The sequence below is a fragment of the Dermacentor variabilis genome, chromosome 6, assembly GCF_050947875.1.
Source record: "Dermacentor variabilis isolate Ectoservices chromosome 6, ASM5094787v1, whole genome shotgun sequence".
Classification (NCBI taxonomy): Eukaryota; Metazoa; Arthropoda; class Arachnida; order Ixodida; family Ixodidae; genus Dermacentor; species Dermacentor variabilis.
In genome coordinates this window covers 8,792,976-8,809,775 of record NC_134573.1, presented here as the reverse complement: position 1 = coordinate 8,809,775, position 16,800 = coordinate 8,792,976, and the positions used below count along the sequence as shown (strand labels likewise).

The 16,800-nt window shown below is 44.6% G+C and overlaps 1 protein-coding gene across 4 annotated transcripts in view; it reads right to left on the bottom strand.

Annotated features, from left to right (window-relative positions):
- thoc7 (THO complex subunit 7) overlaps window positions 1-16,800 on the bottom strand; it is a 64,301-nt gene that overhangs the window by 32,958 nt on the left and 14,543 nt on the right. For all 4 annotated transcript variants that reach the window (XM_075694751.1, XM_075694754.1, XM_075694753.1 and 1 more), the window contains exon 4: window positions 9,121-9,207. In XM_075694751.1, coding sequence (XP_075550866.1) covers window positions 9,121-9,207 — 87 coding nt within the window. The remainder of the gene's footprint in view (window positions 1-9,120; window positions 9,208-16,800) is intronic.

Here is a 16,800-nt window from a genome sequence, read left to right as displayed (position 1 = left end):
TCGGGTTATGAGCGTTAAAATCTCCCACGAGTATGTAAGGCTCGGGGAGCTGGTCAATGAGGTTATAAAAGTCTGTTTTTTCGAGACGCTGGTTTGGCGGTATATAAATGGAACACACTGTTACTAATTTATGAAAAAGAATGGCCCGAACTGACACTGCCTGAAGGGGCGTGTTAAGGGCGACGGGTTTGCAAGCGACAGATCTGTGGGCTACTATTGCTAAACCACCAGAGGCGGCAGCCTCGCCGCGGTCATTCCGAAAGATAGAGTAATTACGAAGGAAATTAGTGTTTGTAGGTTTCAGATGTGTCTCTTGAACACACAGCAACCTTGGATTACGTTTGTGTAACAGTTCGTTAATGTCGTCGAGGTTATGTAAAAGTCCTCGTACATTCCACTGTAGTATTTGTTTCCATTATGATAAATGTGTTGGGTGCTGTGTGTTTAAGAGATAAGGATTAGCTCTCGGACCTTTTTCAGGCACCGTGACAGGAGTTTTGTCTCTTTTGGAGCAATCGAGAGTGCCTCGCCGCTCCTTAGGCGCTGGTGGCGCCGTCTTGCTAGTGGTTGCGTCCATCGCCTCTTGCGAGGCGCTGGACACGCGCTCTTCAGAGTGCTTTGTTTGGCGTGGAGGCCTCGGCACGTTGGACGAGGCCTTTAAGACCACCTGCAGGAGGTAGATGGCCCCTCCTGCTGGGTTGGCGTAGCAGCGCTGGCTGCAGCCGCGGGGGGACGGATGGCGTCACTGCCACCTCACTGGGTGCGGGTAAGACAGCCGCCGGAGACCGTTGTGGTGCTGCCCCTGATGCGCCACTTCGGCAAATGTGTTCTTGGGCAGGTAGGATACCTGCCTGCGTGCCTCCTTGAAAGTTATGTTTTCTTTTACTTTTATCGTCACAATTTCTTTTTCTTTTTTCCAGGATGGGCATGACCCCGAGTATGCAGCGTGCTCCCCTTCACAGTTTACACAATGGAGAGAGTTTTCGATATTCAGAAGTGTGCTCATGAGCACTGCATTTCGCGCAGGTTTGGCAGCCTCGGCATCTCTGTGAACTGTGACCGAAACGCTGGCATTTGAAACAACGCAGGGGATTAGGAACATATGGGCGAACACGGAGCTTGATATACCTGGCCTCAATGGACTCGGGCTGAACACTTGTGCCAAAAGTAAGTATCAGATGTTTGGTCTGTATTTCCTTATTATCACGCCTCATCTTAATTTGCTTAACATCTATGACGTTCTGCTCACTGACGCCCTCCAAGAGCTCAGACTCAGTCGCTTGCCATCCTGGATGCTTTATAACCTGTACCAAAAACTTGGGTAAGAGACTTGGACACGAGGAATGGTGAGATTGTTTGCACTGGTTTGTCTGGTGTTTTGGAGTGCACTACATGGAAACGAGGAAAAGTTTCTTTTTGACGGGCAAGAAATTCGAAGACATCATCGGTGCGCCCCCTCTTGAGGGAGCGATCAGGTAATGGGGGAAGGAAGAAGCCGTAAGAGATTGTAATTTTGAGAGTAACGCCAGCCACCTACCGTGGAGCCCTACAAGGGGACGTTGCAGGACCTGTGAAACACGGCCTGCAAACGCCAGCTGTCCATTACCATTATAACCAAATATGATATAGCCTAGGTTGGCTATTCACACAAGGTTAACCCTTGCTGCCTGGAAAAACTGGAAGTAAAGAGAAGCCAGGGGAAGACAGGAAAGATGGAAAGTGAGAGAAAGACGAAGGTCGGAGGGAGAGCGAGAGACAGGAAAAGGCAACTACCGATTTCCCCCGGGTGGGTCAGTCCGGGGGTGCAGTCTACATGAAGCAGAGGCCAAAGAGGTGTGTTGCCTCCGCCGGGGGGCCAACTTTGTGACAATGGAAACGCAAAATAGCGGTGCCACAATGTCGCCATGCCGCGCTGCCGCTGATGGCGATCATGACTGTTTACTTAGTCCGCCCATTGTTGCAAGACTTCCGTAGCTTTTCCGCCAATGTCCGGTATATAAGATGAGGGTCGACTTTTCGCAATGGTATTAGGAAAAAAAGTTCAACCTATATTCTGGTTTTTACAGTATTGTCCATGGAAACACATGCAAAAAAATACAGTCATGTGATTATAATGGCGATACCATTTGTACAGAAGACTGCTGAGGGATACTGAATTACCTGTTCGCCTCGTGCTTTTCAACCGCCACAACCACAACAAATCTGGTCCTTGTTTTTGTTTTCATTCCATGGACTTTATTGTGGTCGACCATTTGGGTATTAAAAGGTTAAAGGAAAAGTCGAAAATTTCTTCCACTGCAAGATTAGATAACATTAACACCAAGTTTTTAAGAAGCATAGTTGAATACTCATCTATAATTCTTGCCATAGTCTTTTCACAGTCCTTGCAGTCCTGCACGTTGCCTAACAGCTGGAAGGTTGCAAGAGTAGTTCCACTACGTAAATCGGGTAACATCCATTCACCCCATTACTACGGGTCAATATCCTTAACTAGTGTCCCTAGTAAGCTTCTAGAACATGTCATGTACTCTAACCTTATCTCATTCCTGGAACACAATGCCTTCTTTGCTGGCTGCCAACATGGTTTTAGGAAGTTTTTCTTGTGTGAAACAACTCTCATTTCTAACTAATGATCTTGTTCAAACTCTTGATAAGTAACTAATTGTTGAATTCATTTTTCTTGACTTTGCTAAAGCTTTTCACACCGTTTCACATAACTTACCCTCCTTAAGTTAAGCAGTCTTAATATTGACCCTAAAGTGCTCGTCTGGATTGAATGCTTATCTCATTGCTCAAAATACTTTATGCGCCTGCAAGCGGCTTTGATTCACCGACAATTTCAGTAACCTCTGGTGTGCTGCAGGGCTCTGCCTTAGGTCCACTGCTGTCTCTTATTTATATTAAAGGTCCTGAAAAGATTTTGATGATTTTCTACAAACGTACTGAGTCGTTAGAGTAGGTCCTTCTGATCATTAATTGACACATCTAAGGGCTCTACGTAAAGCGTTTAATTTATTATAAGGTTTTAAAAATGCACATCACTGCCGATTGCAGCATACTGCTCGGTGGAATTTTAAGCTGGCCCTATCCATATGACGGAAATCAGCCATATGACGTCAGTGGGGCGAGCTATCCGATTGGCTGACCAGGGCGCATGATCGATAATTTTTCCAACTTTATGGCAAACAAATGATGTTTGTAATAGTTGGAATGTTAGTTCACTTGTTTTTATAAAAAGAAAGTAACATAAAGAGAATGCACAAGAACAATTTTTCAGTACACTTAAGCACTTCTGGCACACAGCAAATGTCGTCAGCTTGTGTTACAACGTGCTCCGTTCTCGACGAGAGCTCCGCCGTCAGTGCCGGTCTGTCTTCTCGCGAGCACTATGGTTCGACTTTGTTGCGTTGTGGACTGCAAACGTAGCGACTGGCAATATGTCCTGCTGCAACATTGTGTCTCTCTGCAAGCCAGCAGACGAGCGGACTGGCTGCAGCGCATCGGACTGCTGCTATCCGATCAGCGCCAGGATTTGCGCGATTGCGGCCGTCACTTTACACCACAATAGCGTTTCATCACTTTACACCGTAAACGCAATAGCGTTTCGCGAGTCCGGTATTAGGGCAAACGCAAGGGGACAGGGCCTGGCCGCTTGACAGTGCCGTTTAACGCATGAGCAGAAGCGCATATGTGAATAGTCTGCACGGTGCAGCCACCTGGTGGCATAAAGCTCAACCACACAGAGCGCAGTAACAAGACGTATTCTTCTTTGCTGGTGGTGTAAATCTTTCGCAGGAGTGTAATCATCAACACATTGTGTTTGTAGGTGTTTAAAATGTTTTCCACTTGGTTAGAGCAATATCAGCTCGTTGTTTGACTGGTTAAGCTCTGCGCCAACAAGTGGCTGGACCGTGCAGACCGATCAGGCCGCTCACGTACGTCTACGCTGAAGTTCCTTCATCAGCTTTAGTTTATGCCTACAGCCATCTGCCGAAACACCCAGCTTGCCTGTGGTTACCGGAATACCAGACACGATCGACGCTACGGCAGAATGCTAGCAATGCATGCTGCTTCGATAGCTCTCGCTTGGGGTCGATGGCCAAGCAGCTAGCAGAGAGGTTTCGCGCGGGCGGGGCGGCGGGGGCTCCAAAACAAACGAAAGTGGACAATGTGACGTCGCATCGTGACACAGAACCAGTGAAGGTGGAGCTTAGCCCCAATCGCTCGGCGAACGAGTTGAGGAAGAAAAGCATGGCTAGGGAGGAGGGTAACTTGTAATAGCTTGTAGCTCCATTAATACGTAACGCTTCACTTAAATTGTGGTGCGAATGTTCTACTTAAGCTGTACCCTACGCGTCTACAAAATTTGTCCGAACCGTTTCAGGGGCCCTTTAATGATATGCCTGCTTCTATTAACTCGTCTATATGGCTTTTTGTCGACGACTGCATTTCATATAGAATAACTTCTAACAATAATAACGTCATTACACTCCAATCCGATCTCAATAAAATTTCATTGTGGCATCAAACATGGTCGATTAAACTTAATGCTTCCAAATGTAAGTTAATGAGGATATCGCAGCATTCTGCTAACCCTAGCAATTATACTTATCCTCACGAATCTAACATCAGTTCTCACGAATCTAACATCAGTAAATTCATACAAGTATCTCGGACTTAATATACGACTTCACATGGAACAAGCATGTTGACTTCGTATAGAAAAATGCGAACAACGCACTAAGTTATCTGCACTGAAATTTTTCAGCTGCTCCAACTCCTCTTAAACTTACGCTTTATAAATCTATAGTTCGACCTAAACTTGAATGTGCATGAACAATCTGGGATCCTCAGAATGAGTTACTAACACAGGATGTCTATTTATTCTCGTTGCGCAAGTATTTCAGTTATGAAACATCTTCTCAGTTTATCTGACTTGGTCTCTCACACCCAAAGTACCTTATGGGACTGTGTCTTTTCCCTTCCACAGCGGTCCCAGTCTGATTGGCATTCGTTCCTTCATTTCATCAGCACGTAACAATCACATGTTTAAAGTAGGTGCTCCCTCATGTGGTACTAATATGCATTTTTACCGCATGCAAGTAATCAATAGAACCACCTTCCTGCCTCTGTTGCTGCCATCACCAATAATATCACCTTCAAGAAAGCTGTCACCAATTTTTGGCAATAATTTGTTCTGTTCACCCACTCCTCTCTATAATGCCCTCGGGCCTTGACAAATAAATAAACAAATACTTGTTTCCATTTTAATGAAGGTACAAGAAACATACTCTAACTAAATTTTCAAATGCCTGAAACAAGCCTAGATTGATTCTATATAGCGCGAGCCTCATTAAGCACAACATCAAAAGACCTGGACACAAAGAAATAAACAGCCAACTACGACATTTGTTTTGTAAATGCAGGTTTTTTCTTGCCGAGATTTTTAGCAATCAATAAAACACCAAGTTGGATAAAATGCTACATAACATTCAGACTTGTTGGATGCAGCACCCAGGACTAAGCAGCCAAGGCATACAAATTCATGAGGCAACAATGTAATTCCACAGTTCTTATGCTCACAGTGAAATTGCATTAGCACATCAATAATGAATACTCATCACAGCAACAGCCATGAGCACATGATTCATGAATGGGAAAAAAATTAATTTTGCAGAAACCGTCGATGATGATTGCCAATGTAAGCGAATAGCCCGAACAGAGGAACAAGCGAGCAAATGAGAGAGAGAGAGCAAACGAACAAGCAATTCTATTGCCAAGTTTGACCACCAACCAAGACCACGGCTGAAAGAGCCAAGGAGAACTACAGTATTTACACTATTACATAATGCAACTTTTTCTTCATAAATAATAATTTTTTGCCCTCCTTTCTTGCGCCCTTGATTATGCCTGCCCTTAAAAGTCCCAAGCTCGCGTTATAATTTTAATACTAATATTCTTTTTTCTTTTTCTTAAGAGTGCAAACTCCACGCTCATGTTATACTCATGTAAATACAGTATTCACTTTAAAACTGCTATCTATCCAAAAGTATACCATGAAGCTGTATAGAGAAAGAAGTCTACAGCTGCAAAGCTTTCTTTCTATGGGTTTCCCTTGAAGTCATCATCATCATCATCAGCCTGGTTGTGCCCACTGCAAGGCAAAGGCCTCTCCCATACTTCTCCAACTACCCCAGTCATGTACTAATTGTGGCCATGCTGTCCCTGCAAACTTCTTAATCTCATCCGCACACCTAACTTTCTGCCACCACCTACTATGCTTCCCTTCTCTTGTAATCCAGTCCGTAACCCTTAATGACCATCGGTTATCTTCCCTCCTCCTTACATGTCCTGCCCATGCCCATTTCTATTTCTTGATTTCAACTAAGATATCATTAACTCGCGTTTGTTCCAGGGTTCATGCTGGTGTATATGACAAAAATTCAAGGGTTTTTAAGGACCTTCAAGGTCTTGTGTGTGGATTATCAAGGAGCACACACAGGGCCATAATCATACATGTGTGCACCCCCCTTTTCAAGGAGGGGGCACACGTGTATAATTATGGAGTATAATTATACAGTACACAGTATAAAGGTACACAGTACCCAGTATACAGGACACAGTATAATTACTGTGTCCCGTGGCAATTGCCCCTTCCCACGCTTGTTAAGCTTCACTGCAATACTTTACGTTCGCTTCACGGCGTAACATCGATGTGCTGAGGCACAGCTGCCTTTCGGGAACCAGCATTATGCAACGCGTCATGCTTTCTAAGCTTCAAAGCCATACGCGAGGATTACGGAGGCGGAGTTGGTGCGATTACTGACAGCGGTGAATTCTTTCAATGGAAAACACGGCACCCAAGGCAAGAACCTTAATAATGAACGTCGAAGCAGCGAGTCCTAGTGTGACCGTGGTGGTAGCTACGGCTGCCAGCGGATCGGCGTGCGAGCGCTGGCTCGAGGAGGCGAGATAATCAAAACTGCAGTTATGGCTTTTGATTAATGCCATTTGGAACCTGCGGCAGCGACAAAAACTCCGGAAAATCGGACAGCAAGGGATTCTTGCGTCTGAAATAACAGACATTCTTATACATTGACTCTATGGGGCGCGTGGTGGAGCCGCAACGCCGTCCGTGCTATCGGGAATTCCTCAAAAATCGAGCATCCAGAAAATCGATTGTTGGCTGTACACTGGCAACTCCTCCAGCCAACGACACGGCGTCCAAGACAATTCGTCATGAGTCCTCTCTTTTACTTGAGTCAGCAGTAGGGCGACTTTCGTTCCCTTTCAATAAAATGACAGCCAATTTTCCCTGATTGAAGCACGAATTCCCTGAGTTTTACCAGACAATTCAAAATGCCTTTTCTTTTAAACAAGATCGCAGCGGGAATTCAGGAGGGTTGAAATTTTCTCAAATGCAATCACTGGAAGTTTATAGAAAATAAGAATTTAGGAAGTTCAAGGATTTTTAAGAATCTCCGAAAATTCCAGGACTTTCAAAGCTTTGAAAACGATCTATTCAAATTCAAGGGCTTTCAAGGGTTTCAAGGACCCGCACGAACCCTGTTGTTCCCTCACCCAATCTGCTCTTTTCTTATCCCTTAACGTTACACCTATCATTCTTCTTTCCATAGCTCATTGCGTCGTCCTCAATTTAAGTAGAACCCTTTTTGTAAGCCTCCAGGTTTCTGCCCCATAGGTGAGTACTGGTAAGACACAGCTGTTATACACTTTTCTCTTGAGGGATAATGGCAACCTGCTGTTCATGTCCTGAGAATGCCTACCAAACGCACCCCAGCCCATTATTTCGGTCTCATGATCCAGATCCCCAGTCACTACCTGTCCTAAGTAGATGTATTCCCTTACCACTTCCATTGCCTCGCTAGCTATCGTAAACTGCTGTTCTCTTCTCGAGACTGTTAAACATTACTTTAGTTTTCTGCAGATTAATATTTAGACCAACTCTTCTGCTTTGCCTCTCCAGGTCAGTGAGCATGCATTGCAATTGGTCCACTGAGTTACTAAGCAAGGCAATATCATCAGCGAATCGTAAGTTACTAAGGTATTCTCCATTAACTCTTGTCCCCAATTCTTCCCAATCCAGGTCTCTGAATACTTCCTGTAAACACGCTGTGAATAGCATTGGAGAGATCATATCTCCCTGCCTGACTCCTTTCTTTATTGGGATTTTCTTGCTTTCTTTATGAAGGACTACGGTGGCTGTGGAGCCGCTATAGACATCTTTCAGTATTTTTACATACGGCTCGTCTACACCCTGGTTCCGTAATGCTTCCATGACTGCTGAGGTTTCGAATGAATCAAACGCTTTCTCGTAATCAATGAAAGCTATATATAAGGGTTGGTTATATACCGCACATTTCTCTATCCCCTGATTGATAGTGTGAATATGGTCTATTGTTGAGTAGCCTTTACGGAATCCTGCCTGGTCCTTTAGTTGACCTAAGTCTAAGGTGTTCCTGATTCTATTTGCAATTACCTTAGTAAATACTTTGTAGGCAACGGACAGTAAGCTGATCGGTCTATAATTTTTCAAGTCTTTGGCATCCCCTTTCTTATGGAGTAGGATTATGTTAGCGTTTTTCCAAGATTCCGGTACGCTCGAAGTCATGAGGCATTGCGTATACAGGGTGGCCAGTTTTTCTAGAACAATCTACTGTTAACTGATCCTCCCCAGCTGCCTTCCCCCTTTGCATAGCTCCCAACGCTTTCTGTACTTCTTCCGGCATTACTTGTGGGATTTCAAATTCCTCTAGACTATTTTCTCTTCCATTATCATCGTGGGTGTCACTGGTACTGTATAAGTCTCTATAGAACTCCTCAGCGACATGAACGATCTCATCCATATTAGTAATGATAATGCCGGCTTTGTCTCTTAACGCATACATCTGATTCTTGCCTATTCTCAGTTTCTTCTTCACTGCTTTTTAGGCTTCCCTTGAAGTAGCTCAGTGCAACCTATGGGCGGATGATTATTTTTTCTTTTCATTAAAGTTTCCTCCACCTTGCAAATTTTTGCATAGCTGATTTGCTTATTAACATGCACATTCATCAAAGGTTCCCTACCAAAGGCAGTGTCATTAAAGCAGGCAAGCTGACCTTGTTTGTTCTTGCGGATGCTCTTGGCCTTCTGCAGCTCCAACTTGTTCTCCACAATATTCTTCTGGGCATTTTCTATGCCAACCTCTGAAACATCAAACACAAACTCTAGTACTGTAATGATAATTAGCAATAAGTCATTGCTCAAGATAAAGTTCACCTGGCAGCCCCTCTGATGAGCCGACATGCCAAGCAGAAACAATATTAAGCATACCAGACACAAACACAGCTACGAATATCAGTGCAAGATGGACCTACTAGTTATTTGTCTGACACGTGTAGCAAATGCCACAAAAATCAAGAGAACTGCTGCGTTATCTGGAGTGTGTGAAAATGGCCTATAAATCATGATCAGGTGTACTAAGCTGCACCATACTATTTAGCAATAACTGACCTTGATCCACTGCAATGTTGTTTCTCAGGCTTTTGAACACAAGTGAACCTTAAATCAACTTTCACATACAGTGGTAGCATCTTGCGGTTTGTGAGCCAGCAACACGATTATCAGTGTATGTCGAATGGGCAGCTGCTGTGGCCCGCAGCTTGCAGTTAGAAAGTAGGAAAAATGTCTGATATTCCAAAAAAAAACACAGCCTTGGAACAACTGTTGGAACATGCCTGTGGGAAGTTGTGTGTCAAGGGCTTGCAGATGAGAGAACACCTCGGCTCACTCACACTCACACTAGTTTCCACTCACACTCACTGGCACCCATTCGCACTCACACTCGCTGGATCTCACTAGCAGTCACGCCTTTCATATGAGTGCGAGTGAATGTGAGCGAGTGCGCTCATGAGCGAGTGTGCTGCCCTCTGCCACTCACGATTCGTGTATATTCAGACTTCCAGTTTAGCACCTGTTACATCTGGAGCGGGAGGAGGCATTGTTTTGGGCCCAGTTTTATTTTTAATATACATAAACGATTTGTCTTCTCGATTACATGGTAACATCCGTCTATTCGCTGACAGTTGTTTTTCGTACCACAAAATTAATTGCAATGATGATCACCAGATACAAAATTCTACCTTTTCTTGGTGTCAGGAGTGGCAGATGACTCCAAATTCCCAAGGTAATGCTAACAGTAACTAGAAAGAAACAGATATCTGATTTTACTTAAATTATTAGTGAAACACCTCTCACTTGTGTATTTCAGGGTAAATATTTAGGTGTTACTTTAACACGCTCTCTCAGATGGGATACCCATGTTAGCAACATAACCTCAAGTGGAAATCAATGTATATGCTGAGCATCAAACCGACTCATCTTTCTGAGAAGACGCCTTCATCTCACACCAGCCCAAACAAATCTGCTGGCCTAGAAAATGCTTGTTCAACCAGTCCTGGAATATACATGTATTTGATTTATGTACACAAAAGAACTCATAGGAGGAGGCGCAGAGGAAGGCAATAAGGATCATTTATATTAAATACAAGTTAACGGATTCATTGACTGAATTATTAAAAAGAGCCGGTTTATTAACAATGCAAAGTAGGGCAAAACTAGCATGACTAAAGATTTTGTATCAATTTATTCATGGTGATAAAACCATTGACACGTCTGCACGAAGTTTCGTGAACCATTATAGGTCAACACACCACAAGCACTCTAGAACACCTAATGATCACACCTTTAACTGAAATTGCTTTAAATATTCATATTTCCTTAAAACAATTATTGAACGGAATGAGCTTAGTCCTTCCATTCATCATCATCATCATCATCATCATCAGCCCCCTGCAGAGCAAAGGCCTCTCCCATACTTCTCCAACTACCCCGGTCATGTACTAATTGTGGCCTTGCTGTCCCTGCAAACTTCTTAATCTCATCCGCCCACCTAACTTTCTGCTGCCCCCTACTATGCTTCCCTTCTCTTGGAATCCAGTCCGTAACCCTTAATGACCATCGGTTATCTTCCCTCCTTATTACATGTGCTGCCCATGCCCATTTAATTTTCTTGATTTCAACTAAGATGTCATTAATTCACGTTTGTTCCCACACCCAAACTGTTCTTTTCTTATCCCTTAACGTTACACCCATCATTCTTCTTTCCATAGCTCATAGCGTCGTCCTCAATTTAAGTAGAACCCTTTTCATAAGCCTCCAGGTTTCTGCCCCATAGGTGAGTACTGGTAAGACACAGCTTTTATACACTTTTCTCTTGAGGGATAATGGCAAGCTGCTGTTCGTGTCCTGAGAATGCCTGCCAAACGCACCCCAGTCCATTCTTATTCTTTTGATTATTTCAGTCTAATGATCCAGATCCGCGGTCACTACCTGCCCTAAGTAGATGTATTCCCTTACCACTTCCAGTGCCTCGCTACCTACCGTAAACTGCTGTTCTCTTCCGAGACTGTTAATCATTACTTTAGTTTTCTGCAGATTAATGTTTAGACCCACCCTTCTGCTCGGCCTCTCCAGGTCAGTGAGCTTGCATTGCAATTGGTCCCCTGTGTTACTAAGCAAGGCAATATCATCAGCAAATCGCAAGTTACTAAGGTATTCCCCATCTGCTAAGGTCCTTCCATTACTAACACTTTATATTTAAATAACTTCACGACTTCGAGCGGCCACCAACTTCAACAGTGTTTGCTCGGAGCTTGCCCCTCGTTGATCCTCGAGGAGGGAACGGCACGTAGACGAGACGATTTAAAACAAACTGGTTTAATACATCACTACGGGCGAGTGAACATCAAGCAACAGAGCAGCGTAGTGTATGCCAGCAACTACAAAAGTTAGAAGCATTGTTATCTACAGAGCAGTGCACCATTCTTTATATCCCTTATGGGGTTCTGTCTTCACAGCACTGAAGTCTGGAACAAACAATTCCAATGCGTCTTTATGCTTTGAAGGACGCATCGGCGCTATTTGTGTACTCGCACATGGCATGCCGCCTGTTAGGTGCATTTGAATGACAAAAAGAAAAGCTACTGCGCGGCGTAGCACACGTGCATAAAGAATGCACCACGGGCACAGGCAAAAGCAAAAGAAAAACTGTGCATGCGACATGGGGGGAGGGGAGGGGGTGGGGAAGCGGGTAGCGAGCCGGACAAGTCACTATACAGTCAAACCCCGTTACAACGAACACCACATTAACGAACATTTAAGATTAACGAACTTTTAAGAAATCCCATGCCAACTGCTTATAGTTTCAATGTAAAAATATTTCACTACTACGAACTTCAGAATAACGAACATTTCAGGATAACGATCGTTATTTAATTTCCGTGTCATCTTAACAGCACCTCAGTACTGCGAACTCATATCCCAAAATGCGAGGATTCTTAGATTTCAGTGTATCCGTCACGGCAGCCGGAGCTCTAAGCTAGCAGACGACGCAGCGCAAAGAGCGGGCGCCTTGCAACTTGCTTCCCGCAAAAACCTGAGATGGCGCAGGAGGATAAGGATGCGGGCGGGGACTTTTTTTTTTTTTTCCTTCTCCGTTGCGGAGGCCATAGAATTTCCTACAAAAATTACTAGAGGGAACTCTGGCGCTGCAGTCGTTGTCCTACCATGGGAATGATGGGAAGTACATGGATTTGTCTGATCTTCGTGCTTGTGGATTCAGACGTTCTTGTGGCTTTGTATATTACGCTATATAAACCTTATTGTCGTATATTTCGGCGCAATCTATATTCTTGGAAGTGCAGAAGACGCGGGGAACGCGTACAATTGCTATTAATTGCAACGATTAAGCTTGTACAGGTGGCCAAATCGAAGTGCGCCAAGCGTCTCAAGGTACTGGCATGCCCGCGATAAATTCATAAGGGCGTCTCATTCGCTTGTCGATACATGCGTCCGTGGCTTCATGGTTTCAATATCAGGCTTCTGTTCTAGAGTCCCTGTGTTCGAATCCTGCCATCGGGCAATTTTAATGATGTTTATTGCATTATTTATTGCGCAATATACTGTTGAAAATGACGAGTTTAGAAAGTCACAAAGCCGCTTGAAGCCAAAAGAACGAAGTTTAGGCAAATCCATGTACTTCCCATAATTCCCATGCTGGGACAACCACACGCATTGCAGCTCCCGTAGACACTAGCACCAGAGTTCCCTCTAGTAATTCTTTTAGAAAACTCTATGGCGGAGGCAACGACGCACCAGGTTTTGCGAGTGGAGAGGCGTGAGCACAGGCTCGTAAAACCTGAGACGGTGCGGCAGAAGGAAAAAAAAAAGTTGTAATTAACGCTGAAGTGGGCCTTTTCTTTTTTTCCTGTTGCGGAGCCAACGCCGCATCACGTTTTTCTTGCTTGTCTTCTCAGTTGTTCGCGCGCTGTCACCCGTATCAGGTCTGTCCATCTTGTTTTTCTTCTGTTGTGTTAGAACTGCGTGCCGGCGTTCGCGTTGCCATGAGCTCAACAACTCTAACCACGGCGAAGAAGCGAAAGCAGTTTTCTTTGAGCGAGAAAGTAAACATTCTTCGCGAGATAGAAGACGGGAAGAAACAATCCGTCGTGGCTAAAGAACGTGGAGTGGCGCGGTCGACGATCGCCACGATTCTCAAAGATAAAGAGAAAATCTTTAAGCACCAGCAAGAATCTCAGCTTGCCCCATCAAGGAAGCGACTGCGGCTTGGCGATTTCCAGAATATTGACGCAGCAGTGCTGACTTGGTTTAAAGACGTGAGAGCACAGAATGTGCCCGTGTCAGGCCCAATGCTGCAGGAGAAGGCGCGGCAGTTCGCTGCAATTCTTGAGGTCACCGGCTTCGAAGCGTCTTCTGGCTGGCTCCACCGTTTTCGCCAACGAAACGGTGTAACCTAGCAGTCTGTGTCTGGCGAGGAGAAGGCAGCAGATGAAGCAGCAGCAGCCACGTGGAGAGAGGAAAGCTTCCACGAAATGGTCAAGTCTTACGCAGCAGCTGATGTTTTTAATGCAGACGAGACGGCCTGCTTTTATCAGCTGCTCCCGGACAAGACAATGCATTTTAAAGGAGAACAATGCAGAGGCGGCAAAAAGTCGAAGCTTCGCGTCACCGTGCTGTATTGCTGCAATGCAGATGGCACTGCATTGTAGTCACTTACAATCGTCACTTACAGCGCATACATAGACGGAGGGCAAAAAAGAACGACGTAGACAAGCGCTGACTTCCAACTGATTTTTATTTTCAGAAACAAACATATAACCTGAAACACCAAGACAAAAGCGCCCTCTACAAGCAGCAACCCGACATGAGAATGCATTCAGAATCTGTTACCTAAGATGAACGAGAGCGCATGTGCGACCTCAGGAAAACCAGTTCTTTGTCTGTTAGTGCGATTGATGGCTTACTAACCGAGTCGCCATCGGCGATCGCTGCTGCTTCAATGATAATTCTGGTACTTTCATTGGAATGCCTAGCTAAGATAGTCGTCTCCTCAAAAAATTGGGACACAGCCGCATTGTGCGCAGTGAACACCTAGGAAGCCTTCCCGCCCTTTGCGCACTTTGAGGAGACGACTATCTTAGCTAGGCATTCCAATGAAAGTACCAGAATTATCATTGAAGCAGCAGCGTTCGCCGATGGCGACTCGGTTAGTAAGCCATCAATCGCACTAACAGACAAAGAAGTGGTTTTCCTGAGGTCGCACATGCGCTCTCGTTCATCTTAGGTAACAAATTCTGAATGCATTCTCATGTCAGGTTGCTGCTTGTAGAGGGTGCTTTTGTCTTGGTGTTTCAGGTTATACGTTTGTTTCTGAAAATAAAAATCAGTTGGAAGTCAGCGCTTGTCTACGTCATTCTTTTTTGTCCTCCGTCTATGTATGCGCTGTAAGTGACGATTGAACCATGAAATACCAACTAGCCTGTACTCAAACCTTGCTACAGTGCGGGAGGTGGTCTTGCAGAGCAAGACATTTACATCTGCTTCATTCTCCTGGTTATGTGCGTCATCTCGTGCTTATTCTATTTTACAGCATGTTTACGTTCGTCAAGCCACATGTAACTAAATACCTCCGCTCACAACGAAGTGCGCGCTGAATGTGCGCCAGAAACAGCCTCGTAAGTGCAAACCATTGCGGTGACAAACCTGAAAGCATAGAAGGAAATATACAAAATCCCCGTATTTACAGCACACAAACGCGTTTTCGGTGTGGCGAGTCACCGCAGTTTTATCTTGCAGTTACATAGTGTATTATAGGAGCTTAATTATCACAATGTTGGCTAATAGGGACCAAATATCAAGCACGTAGCAGACGCCCGCCGCTTTGGCACATCTTCGACAGTGGGGAAAGCCCGCGGGTGCGGCAAAGTAGCGCAGCGGCATGGCAGTTCCCCAGAAAAGCTTCACCCTCCCAGTATTCTAGGTCACCCTAGCACGGTTTGGTCTAATCAGGAACGCAGGCGCAAAATTGGACCATAACTGGGCATAACCATCTCATGCACGCACCAGCAAGCACCTGGCGCCAACTTGTCGTGTCGGCAGACGGGGAGAAGGGGTGAGCATCTGAAGGAAGAGTAGGCGCCAGTGGTACACGCACGCACACACACGGCTTGCATGCCTTCCAACAGTCATGTCTCGACGACTCGTCAGCACCTCCCTAAAGCCGAGAAGCCTTACTCTTCCTGGCCCTTTGGCACCGTCTGCAAATGCCTGATTTTGAATGTCTCTGCACTTTGCGCTGGCGCTAACAGTTGCCACACCGGCGAAGCGTAAGATTAGCTATGGTGAAAATTAACGTCTATGCTGAACAGTTTCTGCAAACAATCTTTTTTAAAACATGTATCAGGATTTTAGTTGAATAATCTGATCACATCATTGCGCATCATGTCATTGTATTTTTCGTGATTTCTATTTTTTACTCATGCCAATAATTTTACTCACTAATGATTTCACATATTAATTCTGCTAGTGTTTTAGTGTTTTCCACTGTATAAATTACTTGATTGTGCTCCTTTTGCATCTATACGTATGCCCTCCTTGCAACGATCTCTTGCGAGATCGGCAATATTCCTAAAAGAATAAATAAACGCTACGCAACTTCCGTTCACCTGCTTGGGTGCATTCAATCTGCATTCTTTTCGCTGCAGGAAAGGAAATATTTTTCCACCCTTGGCCCGCCTAACAACGAGGATTCAGCGTAAGAGCCATTCGCACAGTAAATGCCAAGAACACGAAAAAGCTGTATAAACTACAGCAATGTGGCAGGTGCAAATTTCAGAGGGCTGGAGAAAGTGACCAGGCTTTATTTAAATTACTTCAGACTAGCAGTAAACAGCCAACACAACGTGACAAAAGAAATAAAAATGAAAAAATGCAGATATTCTGACGAAATGCACTAAAATCACTTGCTTCGGGCAGGTTAACAGCGCTCTCTCATTGTTTCTCATGTATTACGCAACATAAAATAAAATAAGAACACATGCGCAAACAGCAAAACTTATTATTTAATGCCTCAACTCACGTAACTCTATGGAAGCTGCTCTATGCCTCCCGAGCGCGGCAGCTGGGAGGGCGAGTGTCAAGTGATGAAAGGAAGCCCGCGGGGCATTTGGGATGAGGAGATATGTCTCTACGCTTAGTTTTTTTCAGTCCTGAAGAAACTAGTTAATTGGAACATTTTGCACATTTTATTTCACTTTGCTACCAAAGCAGTTTTGGGCGGAAATATCAAACACGGTGAACAGCCCTAAATACCTGCAATCCTGGAATTTATACCAGTAGGCGCGTCGAACTGAGCATAATAGAATCCGTTGACATCCGTG